Source organism: Tasmannia lanceolata, unplaced genomic scaffold (assembly GCF_043159265.1).
Source record: "Tasmannia lanceolata isolate RefF3 unplaced genomic scaffold, GAP_Taslan_0.1 ptg000002l, whole genome shotgun sequence".
NCBI classification, from domain to species: Eukaryota; Viridiplantae; Streptophyta; class Magnoliopsida; order Canellales; family Winteraceae; genus Tasmannia; species Tasmannia lanceolata.
In genome coordinates, this window is record NW_027518679.1 from 51,769,551 (window position 1) to 51,792,651 (window position 23,101).

At 38.1% G+C, this 23,101-nt stretch overlaps 1 protein-coding gene across 2 annotated transcripts; it reads right to left on the minus strand.

The window, feature by feature from the left end:
- Positions 1-346: 346 nt before the first annotated feature.
- On the minus strand, positions 347-20,330 carry LOC143877818 (E3 ubiquitin protein ligase RIN2-like). 2 transcript variants are annotated; one of them, XM_077380073.1, is made up of 14 exons: positions 20,175-20,330; positions 19,376-19,761; positions 14,201-14,260; positions 11,424-11,510; positions 11,197-11,318; positions 9,245-9,341; positions 9,010-9,112; positions 3,960-4,117; positions 3,713-3,850; positions 3,558-3,625; positions 3,031-3,261; positions 1,114-1,328; positions 947-1,031; positions 347-674 (listed from the first exon to the last, which is right to left on the minus strand). In XM_077380073.1, exons 2-13 carry the CDS (start codon positions 19,613-19,615, stop codon positions 991-993), a joined length of 1,560 nt encoding a protein of 519 aa, XP_077236188.1. In that variant the 5' UTR covers positions 19,616-19,761; positions 20,175-20,330; the 3' UTR covers positions 347-674; positions 947-990. The 2 variants fall into 2 exon arrangements, with proteins under 2 accessions (XP_077236188.1, XP_077236182.1); XM_077380067.1 differs by having other exon boundaries at positions 947-1,328.
- Positions 20,331-23,101: the final 2,771 nt, after the last annotated feature.

A 23,101-nucleotide genomic window follows, 5' to 3' on the forward strand; every position in this document is an offset into this window, starting at 1 on the left:
TTCATGTTTTTATTCATTGCCATTGCAAAGATCACTTCCTCATAATGATCATTGAATCAGTGGGCAACCAATTCGTATCAAAGCCTTATTAAGCTGCCAGAGTGCTGAAAACCAACTTATTTAACCACTCTCCGGCAACCCTTCAAATTCATCAGCCGGAAAGTATGGTGTGCAGTGGTCGGAGCCCGAAAGATCAGCATGTGCCACAGGCGAGAACCTGATAGAAATAGAACTTTAACCCGATATTATCGACCGATAATATATTGCATTTGACCAAGTATTAATGTATTATCACAAATCAATATGTACCGCATTTTAAATTTGAAAAACATTCAAAGCATCTTCCTGCAGAAAATGAGCCTTATTTTGAAAGATGATAGCACTTTAGATTTCTAACATATTGCCTTTAGATAAAGATACTGAGGTGTTTGACAATCAGATATCGAAAATGCATGCCCGACAAATGGAAAAAAGTGGGCAAAATGAACAATTTCTGGGTAATTCAAGAACCTCTAGTACACAAATCTCCTATGCTGGCTGCTTAGAATATACAGGCCTGTAGAAATCTTGTGTTCTGCAAGCAAGCAGATCCAAACCATAAGGTCACGTTAGGGTCATCACATTCGAAGAAGATTATTCACAGTAACAGCGGCCGAGTTTGTTCGCCGTAAGTCCTGAAAATAGGAAACATTGGATCAGGACTGTTGAAAAGGAAACGATATCAGCACAAGCATGGTTTAATATTTTCACTAACTCATCTTGTCTTCTAGTATTTAAAGAGCAGTCAAATGTTATTACAGCTCCCGAAAAGCTCTTGCAAACCAATTAAAGAAGAAAAGACAAGCCGGATTTGTGCAATTATTACAAGGTTGTGCTGATATCATTTCCCCTATTGAAAATGGGCAGTTCAGGTAAAATCTCAAAGATCATTAGGGTCAGATAATACCTGATAAATTATTTCATCGGGGATGTGGGGCAAAACTTCCCGTACTAACTCTGCCATGGCGAGTAAGCCCGATATGTCCCCATCACTGGAACGAGTACTCCTAAAGCGTAAGCCTCGCATGTTTGTGTTGTATCTGACAGCAGAAGGTATGGGAGGAATGGACGAACCTGTGGCTGTATGAGGGTGGTTTGTAGGCCAAGGGCTCCAAGGGGAATCATCTTCAAGGGCAGTATGGGCATAGGCTTCACCTAAAGATGCAAGGTGGCTCATCATCATCTGGACTCTGCTAAGCCCAGCTGATCTAACTGCAGTGGATGGACCAGCACCATCCGGTCCCTGGCCTGGCCAAGGATGCACCCAACTTGAATGGAGCCCCACTCCTCTGCAGGGTCAAAAAACGAAGAGGATTATAAGAAATAGTAGATTACAGTAAATACGAGAAGTGGTCAAATGGAACAGATTTAACATGAAACATAGCAAGCACTGGGTTGTTTTTAAGGAACCAGATCATCTTAGTTTTTAAGGAAAGAAAGATTGAACAAGTGGAGGAATTAGCCACAAAGAAGTGAAACATATAGGACACAAGAAGAAGCAAAGCAAATTAAAAGAGTGGCCTACTGACCAAGCATAGCTGCCTGGTATCTATGATAGGATTGTATTTGCACCGTGTCATTAGAAACAATAATTTGCATGCATAGCAAAGAGGAAACAAGGACGAGATGTCCCTACAAACAAAACCAGAAGATATAGAGAAAGAGAGAGAGAGAGAGAGAAACAAAAGGGAATAAAAATATTAAGCCAGATAGGGAAATAATAACTGATTGTTTAAGTGTCATGGCCGATGCCTTCCTTAGCCAAGACGTCTGCTTCTTTATTAGCTGCTCATAACAGATGATTTAGAATAGGCTTCATCACCGCACAAATATAAATGATTTCGAGGATGATTTCAAGGAGTAGGCACCATGGGTCCTAAGATAATCCCCTAACCAAGTGATTTCCCTTAGAACTACCATCGAAGTTGAATTTGATGACGTCAACTGGTGGTGGTAACCAATGAGGCGATGAATTGCGCTTAGAACTTCCTTCCCAAATGATTATTTTTCCAATTACTTAAGGTGATGCTTGAGGGTATCACCCCAATGCCAAGATATTCTTTTGCCCAAGCTAATGTCAACCAACAATTCCCGCCATTGAGTTGTCTTGGTGGTACATAGGCAAGCCTAGGTGTTTGCATCTTTATATGTGCACCCCCCAAGGGGCTCAACTAGGTAAGACCCCCCAGCCTACATGGATTGCAACCCCCAAAGGGAAGTAGAAACTATAAACATATATTTAAGAACAGGGGAAAAGTATACTAACAGACACATGGCAGGTGTGTGTGGAATTTGAAAATGGAATGCAGATGCTGAACTAGGTAACTAGATGCTGAAAATCCTCTTTGAAGTGTGGACTACTCGAGAAAACGTGCAGAAGAAGAAAGTGAAAACAAAGAGATTTGAGGAATTCAGGTAAACAGAGCTACCACCAATGTTAGGGTTTTAATTTTATCTCGCCTTTTTGTTGTGTTTGAGGCTTTATTCACCCACCACAACCAGTTCTCAATCATATAGGATGGTAACCCAACATACAATTCCCGCCCGTGAGTTGCTCTTGGTAGCACATAGGCAAGCCTAGGTGCTCGTTTTTATGTCTGCCGGTCTGCCCCCCTAGGGGTTCACTTAAGTGAGATCCCTCGAAATGCCAAGGCACTTACCAACACTGGTTTGCAGCCCATAAAGAGAAGAATAAAAATATTTTTAAGGGGAAAACAGAGTAACAGACAAATAAGCACTTGCATGTGGAATTTGGACCAGGAAAGCAGTGTACAGCAAATCGAGGTTTCAAGAACAAAATAAAGAATTTTTCAATATATACATGGGATACAAAAAAACCAGTGATGTACACAACATAGTCACACACTTGACGCCATAATTTCATGGGGAATTTCAGTAAGAAGATAAAAGGTAATAAGGAGCACAAATGATAATTATGGTATGAAATTCTGATCAGATATAAAAAGAAGGCTTAAGGTAGAGAAGCTAAACCTCCATAAACTATGGTCCGAAGTGTTTGGTTGCTGGTTGGGAAATGCCCCCATAGGCAGGGCATGTCCAGATATGCTTTGGTGGTCCAATCCTGAACCTATTTGCCTTGCAAGTTGCTCATCATTCAAGATTTCCCCAGTAGCGGAGTTTGCATGGTCTCTAGGGCTAGCCACAAAAAGTGGCCTTCGGCAAGTGGGGCAAGAGTATACCTCACTTAGTCCTTGATCCAACCTTCCATGATTATGTGCCCATAGCATCATCAAAATTGCATACGATCCCAGTGCAGAAGAGTGACAAGATTAAGAACAATGACATATAATCAATAAGGACCATAAAGAAAAATAAATAATTCCCCAAAAAGCTATCGACATAAAAATAAATTCATGTCATATACCCTTTCAGCTGCATTTTTATCTTATAAAAAAAAATTACAACATTTTTATGAAGGTGACTACATTAAAAGAAAATGTAGTCTATAAATGGAATACAAAAGCGTGCAAGAAAAATACTAAGCATGTGAATCATACCAAGATCTCAAGCACGCTAGATGAAAGAGGTGATTGCAAGATAGCTTTTTAGCCTTAGCCATTGGTTCCTGTGTTTAACAAAATTGATTACCAAGTAGAGGCAATGAAGGACTATAGATCTAACAAAAAACAAAAAATGAAGAACCTCAGCTTACCTTACAAATAGCGCATTCGTCATTGTAGGCATGCAGCTCTTCAGACGTAGCATCAGGGAGTGCCCCATGAAGGGTACTTAGGGCCCTTCTCAATTTCAAAAAACCTTTGATCCTCTTTAGAGTTGCGCTTACCAAAGCCTGTTAATTTTGTAAAATGAATTAAAGTGCACAAAAATCTGCAAATGGTATCATAAACAGTCGAAAAGATAAGACACAATTATAAACACAGCGGAATAAAAACATTTACCCGTAAGTTCATGAAAAGGACAGCATCCACAAGATGGAATGACATGCCATGAAGCCACCAAATGTTCAAGTAATGACCAATTGCCATTAATAAGGTCAGCACGTCTAGTAAAAATCCCAAATTCCGAATAAGAAGGCCTTTCCATTCCCATAAAGAACCTGCGATGACAATTTCTCAATTAGGAAACTCAAGGATTTCAACAAGTTCCATACATCAACAATTTAATAAGCATCTCCTTGTCAACATGAACCAAACCACTATAATAGTGTCACATCTAAGTGCCAAACATTAGCAATATTTTCATATCTGTCATTTACAAAATAACAAAAAACAAGAATTATGATCAAGGATGTTTCACTAGTAGTCAAGTAACGACCCATACAAACAGATACTTGCATGTAATGGCATTTGCAGACCTGATCAAATTAATAGCACAAGCTCAACTTGACGGAGAAAATTAGTGGACAAGGTGCAAAGTTTTGGAAATTGGCATGTTTCAACAATTTTGTAATTATGTTAAAAAAAAGACGAGAAAATGTCTATTGAATTTAAGGTTGAGTCTCTGATGAATGGAAGGAAATTGCAAGGTGACATGGGTAAGCAATCACACAACTTGCATAGATTTCAATCTTAGTTTTCAATTCCTTTCCAGTGACCGTCCTGTTTTTCTCCTGGATCGGAGCACTCCTACGCTCTGTCCGTTCCAGAAAAGACTCAGCAAAATTTGGCTTTATTTCTCAACTTTAGGTTGCCAATTCAAGCCCTCCTATCTTGATTCACACACCTTTCATTTGATTAAGTGTTTGATCTTGTTTTTCCTCCTTCCAATTTCAAATAAAGTCCCATTTGCAATTTTTCCAACTTTACAGTGACCTTCCCCAGTATTTTGAAAAGTGACATAAAATAAATCTATAGATTTGAAAGGGCTGCCCTCATAAGTATTATTCTTCTGCCTAAAGATAGATAACTCTTCTTCAATGAAGCAAGTTCCCTTTCCACTCTTTCAACCACCAAGTCCGAAAGGCTCTTTGAAGGAATACCAACACCTGCAAGGAGATCAAGATAAGGGATTGGAAATTTTTTCCATTCTACATCCCAACATATCAGCAAACATTTTTAGGTTGCTGTCTTCAACATTTATTCTTACAACCATGCTTTTGCCCAAATTCACTATTAAACCCTCAAAGACTCTTCATTTCCTCAAAACATACATTATGAAGAATATAATACACCAAACTATAAGTGAGAGATAGTCCAAGTACTTCTACTAATTGTAAAGCCTATGATCACACTTGTTTTCCTTAGATCTAATAAGTAATGGACTTAGAGCTTCAACAACCATAATAAAAAAGAAAAAGGTTAATGGATCACCCTATCTAATTCCTCGAGTTATAAAAAAGCAAATTAGGGAGCCATTTTGGAGTAAATTATTGATTACTTGGCTTTCTTGGCCTTATCCATGGCATCATACAAATAAACCATTGCAGGTTAATCTTGGCAATCTACCAAGCGAAGTAATCTAACGAACGGCTCACCAACATTTAAAATGAATCTACAGTTGGACAAAAAAGAATTGTCCAACAGTGTCTGCGTAATTTAATGGCTCAATGGATGTTCGACATACCTACTTGAAGAATATTCGCGAAACATAAACATTTGTTGCATAGCTTTCCAATGCAAGATAAGGCTGTATTGCAAGGAAATTTGAAGCAAGTCTCGTCTGAACAGGACGAGTGCATTTGCTATAATGGGAAAGTCATTTAACTTGGCTAGATTTTCTATTACAAGATCTATGCAGTAGGCCACATATAGGGTCCAGTTGAAGGTTTGGTATTTAATCTCTAACTTTTCCGTACAGATTTACAATTAGACTCACTATTAATTTTAAACTACACTATGTTCTCTGGACCTACTTCTGTAACTATGGGATCAAGAATGAAAAATAATCCACCAGCATTCTTCATTATGCCAGATGCATCAATATATTTAAGGAAAACAATACCTTTGGAGCAATAAACCATGACTTTGATTAATGTTTTATATCCGTCCATCGATTAGAGAATTTCTATGATTCTTCTAAAAGTTTAAAAATTCTCCATTTCACATATGATGGGACCTTCTTAAATGCCATCACTTCGTCTGGAACACCCGCTAACTCTTTCAATTGGGGAATACCTCTGATATAAGCGTATTACAAAATATGCAAACTACAATCTGTTGACCCAGTACCCTTTGACTCGGTACCATTATACCATAAGCCGCTATCGGGTCATCGGATCTAGCGGGAGCAAAACCAATTGTTGAGACTCCTCAAGAAGGTCCGAGCTCATCTTGTTCTTTAAATTTAATTGAAATTAAAAGGAAAGAATGAAATACAGCTAAAAGAAAACAGAAAAAAGCAATTAAAACCTAAAATGTAGAATATATAGCATATACGGGATACCTCAATAACTATTTTGAAGAAAGGCAATTACACCTCAATGTAGAATTCGAATTAAAATCCTTTGGAAGTAGAAACACACCCTTTGAAAATAGAAGAAACACAAAAAATGCATATGATCCCAATATGTATTGAATAAGAAAATCGATGGTTTGATGGGGTTTGATAGTCCTCATTCATTTGAGGTAAAAATATACAAAATACCCTTCAAACATCCACAAATAAGATAAAAAAGGTCAAAAAGGCAAAAAACACAAAAAAGAAAAGAAAAAAGAGAGCTGTTGCAGAGTATTTTGGGGATTTTTTCAAAGAAAACGATTTTGGGTGAAAGAGAAGGCCTTTCACCCCGTTTCATCTTGTTTCATCCAAAACTTGATGAAAGAAAATGAAATGGACAGGTAAATCGACTGGTACAGAACGAATTTCTGTCTGGGAGGTTTCGTTTCTAGTTTCTATATCGGTTTTCCTACAGGTATGAAACGTTTTGTCTGTTTCAATTGAAACATCGAAACGAAACAGGTTTGATAACTAACAATTCTCATGGTCTCTAATGTGTAACACCAAACTAGTGTACAATTTATAGTTTGCAACTGATAGATTTGGATTAAATACATAGGCTTGGCCGGCAACCAAATGCAAAGCAGATTGGAGGAACTCGCCATAGTCTTTTCCTAATTCAAAGGGAAATCTGAATGTGCAGTTTTTTGTGCATATTTTGCTGGTATCATTGTCTTGGGGACAAGAGTGGCAAAATAAAAAGTAAAAAATCTTCATGGATGATTTTGAGATCAAACATCTATGAGTATTAATGTACTTTTTTGGGCATCAATAATTGTCCAGCCATGACATGTCCAAGCCTTCATTCATTAAAAAAAGAGTTTGAGCCTTTCATGAGTACAAAATAAACAGACAGCATCAGATAGCTTGCCAGAGTGTGGCCCCTCCTAGGGTCTGTGCGTTCGAATTGTCAGCCTTTTAAGATAAGATCTTAACAGTAGACCACCTGCGCAATCGACACATGTAGACTGTGGACCACTATGCTCTCTGTGTGGAGTTAGGGGAGTCCGTGAATCGCATGTTCCTTCATTGCATGCGCTAGAGATGTATATGCAGATTCAACATGATGTGGGTTTTTACAGCTATGCTGAGCGACCTACTGGAGAGCCGGTCCTTTGTGCCTTGGAGATTGAAAGAAAAGACCCTATAAGACGAGGTCCTGCTGGCGACACTATGGGTCTTGTGGAAGGAGAGAAATGCCTGGGTGCTCAAGGGTCTGGTAATGTCGGTACAATATGTATATGTAACCTTTTCCTTTTAAAAAGAAAAAGGTTATAGCTTTAACCATTGCTTGGGTTAAGATCCTACCAAGCTTTAGGTTTGCTTCAGCTTTTGATCTTTGGCAAGGATGGAGAGAGATATGCTTTAGTAGAGAGCAATGATGACTCCAACTCTTGGATGGGAGCCGACAGACCCTGGAAGTTGAAGTTTAATTTTGATGGATCCATCTTGGGTAATCCTAGGCCATTAGGAGTAGGAGGGGTATTAAGAGATGATCTTGGAATCACGAGATGGGCCTTCTTACGTCCCATTGGAGTTGCAGATTCAAATGAGGCTAAGGTGAGGGCGGTCCTTCAAGGCATAAGGGTCATTGAGAGTAACATCTTGGACAACTTAATTGTTGAGGGAATAGTTTTAAAACTCCTCCGCCTCCGCCTCCGCGTCGACTCTCCCGAGTCGACTCCCTTTTACCTTGGCCGTGTTCTGCGTTTCGCCCAACAGAGTCAATAAAAACTCCTTTGACTCTCCCGAATTATGACCGCGTCAACCAAGTACTCAGCCAAGTCAACAGAGTACTCGACCGCATCGTGCCGAGCCGACTAGGATTTTCTTCGGCAGTGTTCCACGCCACATCCGCGTTTTTAAACACCGGTTGAGGGAGACTCCCTTAAAGTAATCGGGTGGCTAAAGGGGAGTCATCCCCATCCATGGATATTTGCACCATAGTTTGATGAGATTCAAGATCGAGTGGAGTGTTCAACCATCTCTTACCAAAAAGTAAGAAGAGCGGCCAATGACGATGCGGACAGGCTGGCTAGGGTCGACATTCCTAATGAAACTTTAGAGTTGTTTGATTTCCTCCCCCTTGTGGGAGCGCAATTTTATGTGTTCTCTTCCTTTATTTTCATTTTCATGTATTGACCATCTCAGCCGCCGGGGTTCTCCCTTGCTTTCCTTTTAATAAGATTTATCACCATTCAAAAAAAAAAGCCTTAGAAACAACAATGCAAGGAATTATATGTGTATCGGCGTTGCTTTGCCCAAATTTATACTGCTAAAGCATGTCATTTTTTGTTCTTTAATACCAATGTATCCTTGACACTAGGGAAAAATTACATTTTCAAGGATAAGGAAAACAATCTGTTTTAAGTTTGATATAAAGAGCATGTATTGGATGGGACTTTCAAGAGGCCACAAAATATTGAGAAACACATTTAAATTTTAAATAATGTAATGTCATAATTCACAAAATAAATCCCCAATCTACTCCTTTCCAAATAAAGGATTTGTGCACACCACATGCATGATGAATAGTGGAATGTTTAACAACACCTGCTACTGATTTATCAAACAGTTGAGATCTTTGGCAATCTGCGTCATCTACTGACTGACGGTGCCACATGTCGAGGAGCTGAAATCCATGAACCATAATAGCCTACAAGGTAAAATTGTGAATAAAAAAATTTATCAATTTCTGTTTTAAACCTTTCAATAGAGAACGTATAAGGTCTCCGCATTATGTTAATAAATGTGACTGAAAATAATCAACATATGAGGGCAGAATTACCTGTAGTGTCTCAAAAGCAATACTGAGAGGCTCAAAGAATAACAGCAGAAACATGCTAGAATCTAAGACTCTATATATTATAAGACACAGCCTTATCCTGCAAATTGCAAGCATAACAAATAAGAAGCACAGCCATTCAAATAAATAAATAAATAAGAAGCATATCTCAGTCAAGCTGACTTCAGAAGATAACAAGTACTTGGAGATATACTCACTTTGGAAGATGGTTCCTGGGTTGGCTTCATAAGGGAAGGGGTGCGAAGAAAAACAAATAACATAAATGAAAAAACAATTTGATGGGAAGCCAGCCGTTTCAAGGTAATAACGTCAATAAATATGAAGATTATAGCTATGTTTCTTTGAATCAACCAGAGCACACTAAATTCTTGTATAGTTGAAAACAGAAAAGCATTTCCATACTTTTCAAAATTTCTTTTTTTCCTATATCTTTATTCTTCATATATTTTTATTTTTCTCCCCCCAATGATGCTTAGTTAAACTAATGCAGCTGCCAATTCTAAGTGGTTCAGTCCATTAGAAATTGAAGGCGCTGGAATTTTTATTTAAAAAATAACATTCACTACGACCCAATGATGCTTAGTTAAACTAATGCAGCTGCCAATTCTGAGTGGTTCAGCCCATTAGAAATTGAAGGCGCTGGGAATTTTTATTTAAAAAATAAAATTCACTACGACCCTTGACAAAATTGATATTCATTGCATTTTTCTTATACAGGTGAAATGAGGAAATAGGGATTAAAGATACAACTATAGAGAAGAGAAAGGCAAAGCAAATGAGCACAACAATATGTTAAAAGAAAACAGGTAATGCCATCAATTACGTAAGTTTATGAGGTTAAGTATAAAAATAAAAAAAAGAAGAAAAGAAGAAAACTCCTAGGCAATGTTAATAGAGATACATGTAATGATTATGACACTACGTGTCAAATACAGAAACTCTGGAAAACCAAACTCTGATGCGTCCCTACAGAAGTGATAATACTGGAAGATATTATAATGGGTTAGGACAGAAAGTGTAAGATATGTATTAGATATGTTGAAGTATAAAAGAATAAATAATGCCTTCTCCAACAGCTTAAGCTTTTGGAGTAACTGGTAGTTCGACCTGGTATCAGAGCCAAGGTCCTAAGTTCAAACCTCCTTGATGTCAAAAATCCACACGAAATGGTCAACCCAAAAGTGGGACCACATGTGCCACGTGTAGGGCAAGCCAAAGAAAAAGGGGCCACACGTGAGGGGGAGTGTTAAAGTATAAAAGAATAAATAACACCTTCTCCAACAGCTTAAGCTTTTGGAATAACAGGTAGTTTGACGATATAGATAAACAGAAAATACATGAAAACTATACAAAAAGTCAAAAGTACCATAAACAAGAAAAAATCTTTTGTCCTATTTTTTTTCCCTGTTGATTTTCTTCCCAGCGGAAAATCTGACGAATGGGTATAGTTCCTTGTTGGATCTATAACATGCAAGTTCTTGAAGTTCTTGGTTTCTCCTGTCGAATGAGGATTTTGACGTTTTATCAAAATGTTGTGATAAAAGCGCGATATTTTGAAAATAACGGAGATATTTGTGTCCAATGTTCACAGACAAACAAGCTATCCAAGTATAAGCTACCAAAGCCTACCGAAGAAATACAAAAAGAATAAAGTGAAATCAGTAACATGATCTTGAATCCTAAATTACAACTTAAGCGCATATCCCAAGTCAGAATTAGTTGTTTGCTCTCCGAGATAATCAACATAAGTGAAATTCAAGTATGTGCCTTGTCGACCCTCCATGACATGTTCTTATCATATAAAGAGGATTGACATTTGATACAAATTATCTGTACCACGTGGTTGTTAGAGATCAAGAAACCCAAACATTACCATTCAAAAAAAACCCAACAAATTACAGTTTTTAGTGCAAGAGTAGGCTCAGAAGCAATACCAAAATAAATCGATGGAGAGAACCAACAATAAGACAGAAAAAATAGGAAAAAATGTCCGTGGAGTAGCAGAAGGAGATGCATTCAACCGTTCGAGCTGGTCTCTAGCCAATGTCTGAAACATCTGTAGAACATGCACGGGACACATTAATGGTGGATGAGGAGCCATTCAATCCTTTCAACATGTTACTAATACATTGCATAATCCAGGATAGTTTATATACAATACCTTTAGGGTACAAAGAACTGTTAACCAAGTCGACCACATGGCTGTTTGGAAAATGGTAGGTGGCACTACCAAAGGAAGAAAAGTTCCCTGGTCAAACAAGCATTATGAAACATAAATCGATTATTGAGAGGTGGTACTGAAGAAAAAGATAATTTGCAGAATCATTCAGCTATACGTGATTGATGCTTTTCAAAATAAATGTTAAAAAAGGGTTCAAAGAAAAACTAAATCTGTAACTCCAAATTTCCATTAAAAAATTCTGTAATGGTTGAGGAAACTAAAATAACCAAGCCTCAAACTCATAGGTAAGCTAGTCAAGAAAGTAAGGTCATTCAACCTTGTGTTTTGCAAGGCTAGTGGATGTTTAATCGGCCCAATCAAGTGTAGAAAGAATTAGGGAGTGAAATAGTTCATGGAAAGAAAAGGGAGAAAATAAAGTATAATTGGAAATATATGTGTGGGTGTTTCCTTTAGTTTTATTGATTATTACTTAGTTCTGTTGGTTACTGAAAGAACAGCCCACTCCAAGTACCGTTCAATGGCTCTATTATGTGGAAGACTAGGAAACTTGTGTTCCAAACATACAAGCACGAAGCGGGGACGGGGAAGGGGAAGGGGAAGGATGGGGGTGTAGAAGAGTCTAAGCTTGGGAGTGCCATGGGAGCGTTTATATAATATTTTCTTTATACACCTTTCAAAATTCAAGTACAAGAAATGATGAAAAAAATAAGTCGATTAGTAAAATAACTAATTGGATTCTTGTTGATGTGTCTAAGCGCGCCTTTAAAACTAAGTGGTTTGTTGGCTTGGTTGCTCAACCCCACTGTCAGGCCTCCCATATGGGAGCAAATCTACTGTTCGAAAGGTGGGCATCGGGGGAGGGGGGGGTATTATTTGGACCTAATCTTCGGATTGTTTTATCATAAGCAGGTCCTTGCGGGGAATGTGATGCAGTGGAGGCGGAAGTTCGTGTTGTATGGAGCGGTATCAGATTGGCTTCTTATAGTAAAGGTGTAAAGCAATGAGTTGAAGGTAACTCCCTCAACACGATCAGCTGGCTTAAGAAGTAATCATCCCCACAGCGATTCGATATTTTTTGAGAGAGATTTTTATTTATTGAGATATATTGTCTGCTCTGCGGGAGCTCGCGTGGGAACCTAGGGAGAGCGGGAATCGGCGGTGTGCTTCGTGATCATCGAGGGACAACACCTATGTCTTTTTCTGGACCGGCTGGGATATGCGACGCAAACGAAGCTGAGGTATCGCACTCTTATTCGGACTTCAATGGTATGCGGAAAAAAAAAACTGACCCCTTGATAGTCGAAGGTGATTCCTCCAATACTATTGCGTGGGCCACCAATAAATCTGGCGGCCCGTGGCGTCTAGCGAACAAAATTGATGAGATCAGGGACCTGATTTCTCTTACTCGCCCAACCCTACAGTTCAGGCATCGATCGGCAAATGACCGGGCCGACATACTTGGGCGAGAGGGAGTGGACCGGGAATTTGTCTCTATTACTATTCACGGTCACTTGGACCAGTAGCACTATTCCACCCTATGTAGGGTTGATGTATTTGGGGGACATCTTGTCCCCTTGTACTGATTGTCTTTTTCGGCATTATTAATAAATCGTCATCTTTTCTCAAAACAAAGATATATTGTCTGCTCCTCCCATGTTCATAGATAAGGCAACTCTCCTGATAATGTGCTAGCAGTTGCTCCTGACAATGTGCTACCAAATGACAGCAAGTTCGTGTTGTATGGAGCAGTACCAGATTTTGCATGAGAAGCCAAGTCTGTAATTAATTTCCTTTTTTCTTTTTCATATAGTTTGCTAGAACTGACTAGCTGGCTTTTTCTCTCGTTTTCACAAAATTATCACTTGTTAGGGAAAAAATCTTTCCAAGATCTACAAGTATTCTATGGGTGATGCATGATTTTGCAGTTTCGACTTCAAAATGTGGATCAAAGTTCAGTAACAAAAATTGAACTCTTAATTATTTTAGTTTCTAATATCAATTTAGAAGGCATCATGTATTTAAGTTGCAGTTTGACAATCATATTTAAAAGTTGAGTTTTAGTCAACGAAAGCAAATTTGAGTTACAAGGTCAGACTTGTAAAGTATATATACATGATGGGATTTGCTAGGGACTATCGCAGCTGTTGCATGAAGAGCAGCCACATGATGAATTAAATGAATAAGTCAAAAAGTGAGCCTATGTGGCTGCTCTCTCATGCAACACTTGGTCCGTGAAATTCCTTCTGTGGTGGTCCCTAGCAAATCCCATACATGATAAAAAGGTATGAATTTGAACATAATTTTTATTCAATAAAATGTCATTTTCTTCCTTATAACGTTTCATGTTTTATTATTTTAGTTCATTCAATAAAATGTCTTTTTCTTCCTTTTGACATTTCCTGTATATTATTTTAGCAAATTCAATAAAATGTGTAAGTTGTTCCTTCCCCTGCTGGACTGCATCACCTAGTCAATCTTTAAACTTAATAAACCCCACAATTTTTTGCCATTTCATAAGCGGAGTTTGATTCCTTCCCCTAATAAACACACCAAAAAAAAGCCACCAATAGGCATCCCCTCCAATAAAATATAATTTTTGTTTCTTTGTATTCTTCAATGAAATTCCATTCCACCTACCCAACTGAAAAAGGAGCAACTGCTAGACATCCGGCGATAATAGAATGTAAAATGAAAATGATGCCCTGCAGAAAAATATTAGAATCTGTCAACAACATATGCTTAAAAACAGTAATTACCTTGTGTGCAACATAGTTCACAAGACGTTCCACCACTTTTCGAGTCTCGGCAGGATATAGCTGCAAAACAAAATAGTCCGCTTGTGAAAAATGAGGAATGATAATAACGAAATATAAATGGTCAAAAATGTGATATAAATTGCACCCATCTATTAATCCAAGCACAAGGAGATGCAATAAGATGATGCACAGAATATTAGTTCTTTCCAAAAAAAAACATCAAGACATAATGACAGCAAGTTAGAACTTTGATCGTTGTGAAATAATCACCTTCCCATGGAGCTTCACTTTAAGATTAAGAAAAAGTTGGTATCAGAAGCTAAACCATGGTTTTAAATTTTGGCCGAAACGGGCTAAACCATGGTTTTAAATTTTGGCCGAAATGTTCCGTTTCGGCCGAAATATTTCGCTTTTGGCACAAACCAAAACGAAATTCTAAAATTTCACCCCAATGTCACCGAAATTTCATTTTTGGACTTTTTTTACAAAATTTCCACCGAAATGTTATAATTTCCCCCAAAATCGCCAAAATTGAAACTGAAATTTTGGGTCGAAATTAAAAAACTAAAAGAAATCATAATCATATTTTTACATGATTTCGCCCGAAATTTCGGCCCAAAACCAAAACGTTTCGGTGGTGGACAAAACCGAAATTTAGAACCTTGAGCTAAACATAGATAAAAGTAAAGATTAAAAAATAGTGGTCAAAACTGCAGGTAGTAAATGGCCTTACCCTCTTGAGACTCTAAACCAGACTTTGCTTGTTTTTTATGTTGATCTGGTTTCCAAAACTCTCAACACCAATTCCAAATTTAATGCCAACTGGAATCAGAAAACTCAAGCTCACTAATTGGAAGGCTTTGCCTTTTTACTGGAGCTATCACAACTAGTATTCCGTTACACTTGAGATATTGGAAATGTTTAATGCACAAATACGTACTTGGTCAACTTTTTTTCTGGGTTGCTAACAATTACAGGCAGGTATGTTGTTTGGATAATTATCATGTAAAAATATCACAGTTTAGTAGTACGATGATCAAGGGAAGGATTAATACTTTGCTTTGATACCAAATCTGATGCATGACGGATCTATAGAAGGGATTAGTTTTTAAAGATTAGCCTCAAGTTCTAGTCGAGAAGTTGTGGTGGTAGGAAAATAGAGGTAAAATGGATAGGTGAAAATTAGGGTTTTGGATCCTAAAATATGAGATTAGATTGGAAAAATATTTCTACTGGGCTTCGGGTAGGTTTAGAAGGGTGGAAACATATGCCGGGAATGTGCATATATGTGCCAAGAAGCTGCAGACGTATGACGAGAAGGTGCAGGCAAGGATTTTGAGAAATATTAAGGGATACAGGGTTTAGTCTGAGATGGGATAGGTAAAACAAGAAGAAGGGATTTAGATAGGCTTTTTGATGTTTTACGCAAGGGAAAAGAATATTTTCAGTTCCCTGGCAAATTATTTGTGTGGAAGAAACCAAGAAGAGTTCTCTTTGGCATCCCACCAGAGATGAAGAAGACTGTGCTAGAATCACAAAAGCAATCCCGGAAAAAAAAAAAAAGAAGGAAGAGAGATATTATATTATATGTTGACATTTTCCTATTTTATTGGAATATTTTTCATCAAACAAAAATCATATTTTCTCCCTATCTTTTCTCAGTTTTATACCTATGTCATGACATAAGTATCAAACACTTGAGAAGTGATGACAGTAGTGACTAATGCATCTCATGCCTTTGGAGATTTCAACCACGCCCATGGTATTCACTAGTAGGTCTCTTGCCCTCTTATGACCTCCCAAATGGCATTGATGAGCGCAAGCACCAACATATCACAGAATTTGGCCTATCCAAAATGTTTCACTCGGGAGCACCGACACATTGGACGGAGGCTTTTAACACAACAACACACAAGAGTAGCATCTTTCATCATATGCAAAGGGCCATTGCACACCCACACAAATTCTCCTTGGTTGAGAGCCAGAGTAATCCCATCTTCGATCGTGAGGATGCATATGTATGTTCATGTCCACACTCAATGGAAGAAGTTCTCTCACAAAGTTATTGCTCGGATTTTTGTGGGGTATAGTAATGAGTACAGAAGGTATTGGTGCTACTCCTTGTCATCATGAAAGCACCAAATCTCTCATCACATGACTATTGAAGAGGCACGCCTATATGAACCACACAAGAGATTACAGGGGAGACTTCTACATTGAACTCCTCCACATTGCATCATTGCACGTCAATTGAGCTTGAGGAGGAGCCTATATGATCCAACTTGCCTACCACAAGATTATGGGGGAGACTTCTACATCAACCTCCACATTGCATAATTGCATATCAAGTGAGCCTGAGGGGGAGCCTTCTACATCTGAGAAATATCATTTATCATCTCCCTTCACTAGACAGCCCCCCATTGTTGATCGTAACTCCCCATTTGGTTTAGAACAACCTTATGTTCGTCATAACAGGCACCAACAAGAACTAGTAGTGGTCGCGATGCATCTCATAACCATCCTCTCTCATTGGAGTTTTCCCTATTGACAAGTGGGCAGAAGCCATGCAGGATGACATGACAGCCCTGTATATGGAAACTAGATAGTGCAATTGATAGGTATAAGGCGTCCTTCGTGGCAAAGGGATACCATAAAAAGCATGGGCTCAATTATGATGAAAATTTTGGCCTGGTTGCCAAGACCAATACAATGGTTGATCCTAGCACTAGTCTGCACGTTTGGCTCGTCCTTCCACCAAATGGATCTCAAAAATGCATTTTTACATGAGCACCCAAATGAAGAAGTCTACAAAGAGCAACCTAAGGGGTTTGAGATTGGTGATCGCCATTCTTTGTCGGTCACTGAAAGCAATATATGGCCTGAAACAGGCTCCCCTGGATGGTTTGATGGGCTTCATCAATCATTCAGACAATGGGATTACAAGCATGGTAAATTTGATCACTTAACTTTTGTTCAGCACACAAGCTTAGATACGGTGCTGATTTTGGTTCATGTTGACAATCTCAAAATTAGTGGGAGTGATACTGTTGAAATTCAGACATTGAAATTACATCTACGAGAAGATTTTGATATGAAAGATTTGGGTCAACTCAGTTACTTCCTTGGTGTTTGAGATTGCAAGAACCATGGGATGACTTTTACCCAATGAAAGTATGCGTCAAATCTTGTCAACCAGTTCAGTATGATGAGCTTTAAACTTGTAACCACTCATATAGTATTCAACAAAAAGACGGTGGTAACTGCGGCATCATTGGCATATCACAACACCTAACCTTCACAGACCTAATATCACAAATGCAGAGATTTATAAGTTTCTTCGTGATCCTAGCGAACACAACTTAATAATCGAGAATTCTTCGCAATGTTTGGGGTACCATCGCATATGGACTTCACTATGACGCACACAAAGGGGGAGATATTCAGGTAGAAGGGAACACTAATGCAGCCTGGGCTAGTGACCCTGATAAGCAGACGTCTGTAAATGGTTTTTGTGTGCTTATGAATAGCTCCCTGTATCATAGAGCAGTTTTTTTTAAGGAATCATAGAGCAATAAAAACAGTGAACGATAGCTCGGTCCGGTGTAGAAGTCAAATATAGGGTCATAACATCACCCACAAACTGAAATTACAAGAATACAACATCTCCTAGAGGAGTTGCATTTGAAGTCCAACATACATTCTCTTTTGCGTGACAATCAGAGTATGATCAAGATGACTCAAAATCCATGTTCCATGCTAGAACCAAATACATCGAGATTGACTACGACTCCATTCGATAGAAATTTGAGAACGACAAAGCGCTTCCCATGCATCTATCTAGTCAGTATTAGCTTGCCAATGTATTTACAAAGGGACAACTCAGACCAACATTATAGTTGATTAGCAAGCTGAGAATGCTCAAAGGAACATTTTAGCTTGAGGGTCATTGTTTGAAAATACCACACAGGGTACTTTAGCCATTTTATCAAGTATTTTATAGAAGCCATTGCATGCTAATGAACTACTCACTCCCCATGTGTGGCTGTCCCTATCTTTTCTTTCTTCTTCTCAGCTTCAAATCATCATTGCATCACTTAAATATACATTTTGTTAATGGTTGCATCTTTTAAAAATACTTTTTAATTGTTATAAGTACTAGGGTGCCTCACTTAACCATAAGAGAAGCTATAGTCCAGTTAGTAAGGTTGAATTAGTAACTAAAAATCATTAAGTGATTAAAAAGCCAAGCCAAGCCAAGCCTTACTTGTAGGTGTTTGGCATACGATAGGACTTTGGTGCTCCTAACATTAGCAAACTAACTGAATGATCACGCACATGTGTCAACAGTACGTATTCAAAACAATATGGGTTGAGGAAGACATACACCACAAGAGGCCGCCAATCATAGTGATCCAGGAGCTGGCAACTTATACGAGTAATGGAGATGCATACCAGTCCATTGTAATGTTTTGGGTTCAATTTTAGTTTTTATCTTTCTCGATTCTGGTCTTCTTACCTTTTTCCCCTTGTCACATGAAGCCTATGTACTAGGATCATGGACCCCAAAACATATATTGATAGCATTCAAGAGCAAAACGGTAACATATATTGATAACATTCAAGAGCAAAATGGTATGCAAATTGTAATCATGAAACAACGTAATACAGACAACTTAGAAAACTAAGGGCGTGTTCGGCAACGCTTCTCATTCTCGCCCAATTTAATGGGCTAGAAACGGATTGATGAGAATCTTAAAAACGACTATTAGTCGTTACCCAGAATCCTTGCTTTTAGCCTAAAAAGAAGGCAAAAATTTAGAAACAGGCCTAGTGGACCGGATTGCCAAACAAGACTTTTGGAGATACTTTCGCGTTTTCTCATTCTTGACGCCTTAAAAAGGGGAGAATGCAGTTATTTAATGGTCGTCGAACACACCCTAAGAGATGGAACAATTTGTAGAAACAAATGAAATAAAGAAGCTCCACAAGCAAACTACATCTTTTATTTTTCTTTCTTTTGAAAATAACACAAGAAATGCCCATTTTGCAGTCATATCCCCTTGGCAGGTTGTTATACTTCATATACATGCTAGTCTTTTCTAATTAAGAAATCAACAAAAACATCTCAATCCACGCATTTATATTGAAGCCCATTGCCATGAGAAACTGGCTTACCTTCAAGCTCAGAATGACTAGAATAAAAACGTTGAGCACGAAAGTAGCCAGCAATGCGAGTGTGACATGTGAGCCCAAAAATTGCTCTAGCACCTGGGTGGAATTCTCTAAATGATTCTCATTTTCACCAAGCAATTCATTTGATTTGATCACAGATAGTGCTGAACCCATCCACCACTGTAGCCCTATAAGGCTTGTCACGGTACAAAGTGCCGACATGGATAAATAACTCACACCCATTTCCAAGAAATACAAGTTCTTCACAAAAACCAGCTACCAAAAATCTCATCAGAACAGATATAGCATGCCAATTTTGAAATTCAACAGCTCAAATGTCACATAATTGATACTCAATAGTTTAACGCTAAAACGCGATCAGCAAAAACCTGCAAGAAAAATTGCAGATTAGAAACAGGGAATGCAAGAACAACCAAATTTCTCTACCAAAACCATTACAGAAATTAAAGCTCTAGTAAAAGTGTAAAACATAAAAATAAGCCAAAGAAGCTACATCTAACAAATGAAATAATTCTAAGAACATATAAACGGTAATCAATAAAAGATTAATGACATTAAACTAAAACAAAAGGAAAAAATGCATGAAATTACGAAAAAATCATTCAAAAGAACGGGATTCTAATATCAATTCACCAAAACACCAAACCGAGAGAAAACCCTAAAACCAATAACCAGGAGACAAAACCTAGAAACCCTAGAACCAAAGAATTAGCGCAAAAGATTGATCAATGAAGAAACGAAATAAGAAAGAAAGAAAGAAAAATAGGATGACTTTACTTACAGATTTAGCAACGATTCTTAGCTCAGATTGAAAGAATAAAAAAGGAGGGTTTTTGAAGAGGGGAAAGCGTTGTATAGAGACTTCAGCTGTTTTTGAAAACAATACGACCACACAATATGGGCGTCTTATTCTCTCTCCTAAAAATGGAAAGGAAAAGTACCCAAGTTGCTTGGCAAAACAACAACTTGCTAAAGAAACTCTCAAGCCACCGATTATATTCTTTTGATTAAAAATCGTTTACGATTAGGAGAAGAGATTATAGGGAAATGTTATCAGCACTACTGTATTTTGACGAGGGCACTCCTCTCTTTATTAAAGTACGGAATGGCCCACACCATAGGATGATTGAAACCATCCATTAGATGGGCCACAGCCTAAATAGGTTGTGCCCCAAAAATAATTTCCATAGGTTGATCCTAACCCTCCGATCTATAGAGGGTTAGGATCAACCCTCTAACATTCAGATCGGAAGATTAGGATCAACCTATGGATATAATTTTTGGGGCACAACCTATTTAGGCGGTGGCCCATCTAATGGACGGTTTGGATAATCCTATGGTGCGGGCCATACAGTACTTTTAATAAAATGAGAGTGCCCTCATCAAAATACAGGTAGCGCTGATAACATTTCCCAGATTATATTATCTCTATACTTAATTTTGAGACGTTATTTATAGGAGATCTGCTAGCATCCAACGCAGAAGGCATTTCGCAGAGTGTGTTGCATTAGAGAGCTGCCACATGCAACAGACGCTCTGCGAAATGCCTTTTGCAATGGACACTATCAAATCCCTACATGTGGTGACTAGTGAGTGACTTCGGGAGTCCAGCTGGAATTCAAAACTCAAGTTTTGTAAGTCATCGAGTTTTCTGGAGATGATATCAGCACATGGCACACCCATTCTTTACTAATGGGACAGAGTGTGCTTGTCTTTTCCTTTTTAATTGGTTTGAAAGAGCTTTTTGGGAACTGTAATAACCCTTGACAGCTCTTTAAATAATAAACGACAAGATGGGTTAGTGCTACAAAAACATGGTTGTGCTGGTATTAATTATTTCTCTAAGTTTCTGATAATATTCAACAGACACACAAAGGAAATTTCATTTTAGATATTTAACCCAAATCATTGCATGAGAAATGATAGGCTGAAGGGCACCCTTGCAAAAAAACAGCTACAAGGGCACTCCTATTGGTCCTTGGCTTTATCCCATCATGCCCCAAACCCCTTTCACAGAGAGAGAGAGAGAGAGAGAGAGAGAGAGAGAGAGAGAATGAAAAACAAAAAAATTCTCCCTTTTCAGTTTTATCGATGTAAATTAAAGGGCCATTTCAAAAATAAAATAAAATGGATGTATATTAAAGTTACAGCTTTTCTTTAGGTACAAGCATATGATGCAAATGCAAACAGGAATACATAGCTACGGCATGACCATGGTTTCAAATTTCGATTTTGGAATGCATTTCAGTCCTCACCGTGGGCCGAAACAAAAATTTTGGCCGAAATCCAACACACCATTAAAAATATTATTTTATTTAATACCAAATTTCAGCCGAAATTATGAATTTCGAAAGTGGAGATTTTTGGGTTGAAATTTCGAAATTTGGAACAAAATCTCGGAAGAAATGAAATTTTAGCCGAAATAAAATACCATGTATTCCCAATTTCAGATTCGGCCCTGACCGGATTTAAGTGGAAATTTAAAACCATGGACATGACAAACCAAGTTCCGTCCAGTTGAACTTTTGATCGTGGGTCAATCAAAACGTAAGACAAAGAAGGTTAAAATGGACTGACTGCATGTGAAAATTAACACTAACATGTGTGATTACTTGATAAATATTGCTTAGGGAGTCCCTTAGTCTTTTCACTACCTACATTGAGAAATCTAAGGAGACTCATGATCCATTCTAGATCTCATTCTAGATTTCATCAGCCATGCATCAGACAAAGGAAGCTCATATAAGCAATTATCTCAATGTTACATTTCTCCTAAAAGACCCATCAACCCCATAAGTGGAGGGAGTGCCGATATCATGTCTCGAGAATAAAACAAACCGGGGGATGGAGATTAGGTGGTTGGCTTATGCATTTGTGATTTGTCCGATCAAATTCAGTGCATCTCGATTTGTTTTTTCCAACCCCCTCTTCTTTTTATTTTCTCACTCAAGAACTTAAAAATAAATTAATATTAACTGCCAACTAGTCAGGCTGTTTTTTATTTTATTAAAGCTGTGTTCCTTCATTTTTTATTAATTTTTCATTTTCTATTTACATAGAAGGGATTTAATTATTGGGGCTGAGCCTTTAGCCCAGTTGGGTTAGGGCTTTGGTTTTCAACCTCCTTGAGGTGTGACACAACTTACCTGTACAAAAAGGGATTTTTTAGGCAATTTTGCTGGAAGTCCTTTGGGGGCCGACTTTTACACTAGAGAACAGCCGCAGAGGCTCACTTTTTAGCAGATTTTGTCTTATTAATTCTATTCAAACAGTGATTTTGTCTTATTAATTAATCCAGGTCAATTAGTGATCTGGATTAATCGGCCCCCAAATTACATTGATTGCAAGGTTGGATTTAGGTTTTATTTAACTCTTTTTGTTAGCAAAAGTTCAACTTAATTTGATCCAACTTCAGCCCATATCTATGGCTGCAATTTTTGGGTTGTAATTTATATCCAACTATGGGCCATATGAGGTTTAGGTGGGAAGAAAATGAATTTGGGTTTAGGCTGGCATACTGGGTTTGCTCTCCATAGATGCGAGTTTAATATTTTTTTGAAAATTACTGTGACGACCATACTATAGGATGATCCAAACCGTGCATTTGATGGGCCACAACATAAATAGGTTGTGGCCCAAAAGTGATTTCCGTAGGATGATCCCATCCCTCCTATCTATAGAGTTTTCAATAATATGCAATTGCTATAT